This window comes from Glossina fuscipes, unplaced genomic scaffold, assembly GCF_014805625.2.
Source record: "Glossina fuscipes isolate IAEA_lab_2018 unplaced genomic scaffold, Yale_Gfus_2 1, whole genome shotgun sequence".
Lineage (NCBI taxonomy): Eukaryota > Metazoa > Arthropoda > Insecta > Diptera > Glossinidae > Glossina > Glossina fuscipes.
In genome coordinates, this window is record NW_023998415.1 from 15,980,913 (window position 1) to 15,987,201 (window position 6,289).

The 6,289-nt window shown below is 32.2% G+C and overlaps 1 protein-coding gene across 1 annotated transcript; it reads right to left on the reverse strand.

Moving 5' to 3' along the window:
- Nucleotides 1-1,746: 1,746 nt before the first annotated feature.
- On the reverse strand, nt 1,747-3,797 carry LOC119645388 (isovaleryl-CoA dehydrogenase, mitochondrial). The gene is made up of 3 exons (XM_038023278.1): nt 3,330-3,797; nt 3,036-3,161; nt 1,747-2,751 (listed from the first exon to the last, which is right to left on the reverse strand). The coding sequence occupies exons 1-3, from the start codon at nt 3,557-3,559 to the stop codon at nt 1,833-1,835; spliced, it is 1,275 nt and encodes a 424-aa protein (XP_037879206.1). The 5' UTR covers nt 3,560-3,797; the 3' UTR covers nt 1,747-1,832.
- Nucleotides 3,798-6,289: the final 2,492 nt, after the last annotated feature.

Below are 6,289 nucleotides of genomic sequence, written 5' to 3' on the forward strand. Positions count from 1 at the left end.
AAGTAGATCTCTTTTTATATGCGAATTTTCTTTAAACATACATCAAGCATGCGTCAAGCATAAGCTTTTTTTTTTTTTTTTTATTTTTCTTTTGCACAAACATTTTTCGATTCTGATCATTGAACGAAATGTGAAAAAGTTGTATTTATTTGAACACACATTTCAAACATGTTATTAAAGTTAGTAAGTAGTTAGCCAAGTAACGGCGAACGGCTAACGGCTTAGCTAGCTTTAAAATATATTTGTACTGGATTTAGAATAACATCTTTTAAAATAACCCATAAGTGCATAATCGGCGTAGAATTTTGTTTGTTATGCTCGTATTTGTATTTCGCGTACATCGCTACACATACTCTCTTCCTGCCGGTGGGTGGATGCAAGAAAATTCTTGATCTTGATGATTGTAGGATTGCTCAGCTATATCCGATTCTATAAATCGGCTTTTCTATTATAATAATAATAATAATAATAATAATAATAATAATAATAATAATTTACAAAGCATGGCGTATCTCAGCAAAAGTTGAGCTTAAGTATGCCGGCTTTGTTAGTTTCATGCTTTTTCTTGCTTTGTGAAAGCAAGCGAAAAAAAGTCTATCCATCATTGTGTAGTTGAGTAATCACTTTTTCTTTTTCGGGGTCGAATTCATTTTACGCGAACTTTCCCGTAATACGGGCAATAAGTAAGAAGAGTTTTATTTGTGTATACCTATATATATATATATATATGTATGCGTAAGAGTATTCAGTGCGTGAGTTTATTCATTTTTGATTAATTAATAATTATTAAATTATAACCTTAATAACTAATCATGAAAATGTAATTATTATTATTATTATTATTAATTTTTTCTTTTTTTTGGGTTTTTTTTTTTTTTCAATGTAATCAAAAAAAGTATGATACGCACATGTATATGTATACACACATACACACAATAATATATATATATTCTTTTTCTTGCTTTTTTTGTATATACGTATACTTACATTCAATTACATGCTTATATACTTACCCAACTTGTAAACATTTTGTACGATCGCATGGTAACATAGCGAAGCGAACTTTTTGTGTTTTTATTCTTTTATGTAATTTTATTGATAATAAAAAGAAATTCTTTTAATTAAATAATAACATAATCGAGTTTCACTTTTATGAATATGTATTCAACAAGTAAGAACACACACTCACATACAGGCTTTCCGAAATTAATGCATAAACAGTTTCAAGTGTTTGTCGAACTTCTCTTATCCGACTTCTTAGATGGCTCGGGCACTTATTGAATTGAAAGCACTTTCCTTATGGTCGGCATGTCTATTAGGCGGATTGAAGTGTTAACTAAGTGTTCTAATAAATATTTGTTTCAAGTCATGCATTAGAATTTCCATCCATCGTTAAGGAATTTTTCAGTTAAATAACACGACGGGCGGACATAGCCAAATAAACTACGAGCTTTATACTCCCTGGCATATATTTCTGTTTATTTTCATATTTTAAAATCAAAAAAAAAAAAAAAAAAAAATATAGAATATATCTCGATTGTGAGCCTCCAAATAGCGATACGGTTTGCTTTCCTTGCGTTACTTAATGCTCGGGAGCTCGTGAAAGCGAGCACGTTTGTCATCTTTGCATTATTAACTAATATCTACGCGACTATTATGCTCTCATTAAATTTGATTATTTTTTATTCATTATAAATTATAAATCAAAAGAAAAAAAAAAAACAATAAAAAAATTAAATATAAAATAACAAATATAAATGCAACATAGTTTAATTTTTGGAAAAAAGAGGAGGAGGAGGAGGAGAAGAAGGAGGAGGAAATTGTCTAGAGAATTATTTGTATTCCAAATTTAATTGCCTTCCGATTAGCCAACGACGTATTTCTGAGGTGCCAGCACCTATTTCATATAGTTTAGCATCACGCATTATTCGACCTGTGGAATATTCGTTAATGTATCCATTGCCACCGAGCGTTTGGATGGCCTCCAAGGCCACCTGAGTAGCTTTTTCAGCGCAATACAATATGACGCCTGCGCAATCCTTAGAACTATTATGACCGCTATCACAGGCACGAGCGACACTATATAAATACGAACGACAAGCACTGAGAGTCGTGTACATATCCGCCATTTTTCCTTGCATCAATTGAAATTCACCTATCAGTTGTCCTTTTTGTTTGCGCTGATGCGCGTACTCGAAAGCAATATCAATAGCTGCTTGCATAAGGCCAACTGGGCCAGCGGCCAAAACCAAGCGCTCAATATCGAGTCCCGACATTAATACATAAACGCCTTTGTTTTCTTGGCCTAAGATATTTTTCGTTGGTACTTTTAAATCCTGAAATACCAATTCGCAAGTTGGACTGCCACGCATACCTAACTTGTCGAGTTTCTGAGCAACGCTGAAACCATCACTGGCCGTTTCAATAATAAAAGCAGTAATACTATGCTTGTCTGCGGTTCCCGTACCTGTTTTCGCATAAACAATTAGCGTATCGGCGACTGAGCCATTGGTTATCCAAAATTTTGTCCCATTTAAAATAAAATAATCCCCTTTACGTTCCGCTTTTAATTTCATCGAAACAACATCAGAACCGGCGCCCGGCTCTGACATTGCCAGTCCGCCAATATGCTCGCCGCTACACAATTTCGGTAAATATTTCTCTTTCTGTTCAGAGGTCGCATTTTTCGTCAATTGATTAACGCAGAGATTCGAATGGGCGCCATACGACAAGGCTATACCACCGGCCGCCCTATTTTCAATTAAACACAAAACAAATTATAAAATTATAAAAGTCTATATTCATAGATATGAAATACTCATCGACTAAATTCAAATTATGTCCTTTTTATTCATATGTAATCTAAATGAATTAAATTCCTATTAATATGAACCGTATGCGGACTTTATATGCAAGTCTTTGATAAGTATTTCAAAAAGTTACCTTATTATTTATGTATTGATTGTAATAGATAGATAGATAGATAGATAGATAGATAGATAGATAGATATTTGAAGACGAAATCTAGAGATTACCTAGAGATTTCTTCCATAATAATACAATGATCTAAATATGAGCCACCCGTGCCGCCAAATTCCGGTTCAGCCGTTATACCTAAAAATCCTAAATCGCCCATTTTCTTCCAGAAATTACGTAGTTCTCTACAATTATTTGAGAAAAATAAATGCGCTTTATAAATGAATAGATTATATGCATGTGTTGTTGTTTTTATTATTATTATTATTATTATTATTATTATTATTATTATTACTATTATTATTGTTATTGTCATTGTTCTTATCTATTTTGTATTCGTTTTAAGCACTTACGGAAAATGATCGTTTTTATCAATATCTTTGGCATGGGGGGCCAATTCCTTTTGAAAGAAATTGAAAGCCGTTTCACGTAATTTCCGTTTCTCTTCATTTAAACCGTATATATTGTCATTGACAGGATAATGCGATAAAAATCGTTTCGAAGCGTAGAAAGCTTTTCTTAAATTATTCCGTTGCAATAATTGTGGCAACGAGCATCTTCCACCACCAAAACGTAAACCCATTGTATTATATATCTAAATAATTATTCACCCGATCAATGCTAATTGTGTTTTTTTTTATTTTTTTTTTTCTTCTCCACAATATTTATTTATTCGATGAATTTACGATTATCTTTTTACTAATCGAAGTGGTATGATCGATTTTCGAACTATTTGAGATTTTATAATTTTAATGAAGAAAACAGATGCTCGAATGTACACGCAAAACTTTTATATAGATAAAGCGAAATCTCTCGCTCGATCATTATGAAAAATTTTAAAAGAGACAGGAAAAACAAAGGCAAGAACAATGACGGTATTTATATACAATACAACAACAAGTGAAAGCAAAGCAAATATGTCTCAAACGTTACTAATCAAGAGAATAAATGAAATGAAGAACCGATTAGAGAGGAAAGAGAGAGAGAGAGAAGGAGAGGAAGAAAAAGAAAATAATTCATAACACAATATGTACATATATATATGTCTCTTTCCAGATTGAGATTTTAAGCGACTTGGTGGAGCATATTTGTCGTCAATTGCTATTTTAAAAGAGTGAGTGAAAAGAGTAAGTAAATCTCTTTTCACATTCAACTGGCTTCTTTATTAGCTGCGGTTATGCAATGACACTGAAGAAAAAAATTAATAAGAATAAACACGATGGAGATCAGATAATGCAATTTTTTCCCGCATAAAATCCTTTAGAGTATTTCTATAGTCAAAAAAAACCTTTATTTCTTAGTTGAGTGATTTTTTCTTTTTATACCCTATACAAATTTTGATGCAGGGTATATTAAGTTTGTGCGAACAACTGTAACGCCTAGAAGAATCTGAGATATATCGATCGTTTCGCAATTATTTAATCAATCGATCTAAGCTTGTCTGTCCGTCAGATGTCTGTCCAGTGTATAGGTTGCAGTTTTCGAGATATTTTGATGAAATTTGGCGCCTAGTTAGAGATGTGTAAACTTTCAATCGGATTTGACAATTTTTTGAACCCTTTGCCATCTAACCCTTCCTATGGAAACTGAATTTTTATACTGTCTAAAAGTCAAATTTTCAATATTATTTCATCATCATGAAAATTTATTTATAATAGTAAATTGACAAAGAAGTCAATACAACCGCATTTGGACCATGTAAGTCTATTTTTTGAATACCACAGCACGTAAGACTTCTTACAAAACGTACGCCCTCACATGCTTAAAAAGCCTAGCTGTTAATGATGTATGATGAAAATTTGTTCGTTATAATAAATTGAAAAGAAACGTAAGAAATTTTGAACTACATGGGTCCATTATTTGGACCGCATTTTGTATAAGATTGAATAAGTAACACTTTAGAAAAAAATTTAATTTTCAATATTTTATGATGAAAACTGGTCCACAATAGCAATTTAGCAAAGATTTAATTAACATTAGGAAATTTGGATCAATAAGATCTGTTGTTTATTGCTTAGCATATAAAAGTATTGTCAAGAAAATAAACCACCGTTATATGGAGAGAAGGTATAATATCAAATTTTCTATGATCAAAACAAATGAAAAATAATAAAATTTTTCGGAAGTAAATTAAGTTTGCTAAATTTAAATGAGGTCATATGATGTTTTGGGCATCGTCTAATATCCGGGCTTTCATGAAAAGTATGACTTCGCATGAAAATAGTATGCAATTTTTGATGCGTTCTTACCAATACTAGGCGAAGTGGTGTAAGGCGTTCAATTGTCGACCTTGCGCGACTACAATATTCTTACATGTTTAATAGACAAAAACGATTTTCTTTTTTTAGTTGAGTTTTTTTTTTTTTATTTTTTACAATCTACACCACTTGTGGTACCGGCTATAATGACTTTGCGCGGGTCGGTTGTACCAACCCGAAGGACTTAAGGTAGGACTACTTTTTCTTCGATGTACCGATCGACTAAGATTCATTTACTAAATCAATGTATGGTTAAATGTCCGTCTCTTCGTCAATCTGTCGGTTTCGTTTCCTTTTAACTTCAACCTACAATTTTTGAAATATATTCATGAAATACGGTACACGACCATGTTTTGTCCCAAGAACGAAGCCTATTAAAACTGACTCGGATCGGACCACGCTTTCGACTACTTCTCATTTAGGTTACATGATTAATTCTGTTAAGCGACGTGGTGCAGGGTATTTGATTTAATTTAACGCCTTACAATATACTTTGTAATGTGCAACGTTTTACATATGCATTATTTCAAATCGATATGTAAAGATTTTTAGGCATTTTTTCAATTAGCGTGTATGTGTGTGTGTGTGATGTGTTATTTGATCCATCAGGATTACTTTTGCATTGAATTACATTGAAGTGCAATTGATAGCCATTTTATGAGGTATGGTCGAAGTTTTTATGTTCGCTTTATAATCGTTTTGAAATTCCATCTGCGGCCTTCGCCTGAGTGTATGTCAAATTTGAAGGGTTTATGTCTTTAAGGTAAGTTAAGAGACGGAGAGAGTTACATGGCTAAATAGTATTCAAATTTGACACAAAGCATATTGTATGGCATCTGTGAGGTGCTTTTATGTTCAAAATATTTACATAAATAGTTTGTTGAATTTTCGATTGGACAAAGGCATATGACTTACAGAAATTTGTTATTTCCTATCTAGCTGATGCATCGCATCCTCCACCACCCATAAGAAGAAGAAGAATAAAGCAAAATTTTATCTTCATAGAAAGTTAAAAAAAAATCCAAAAATGAAATTTCGAAATCAATAAATAAATT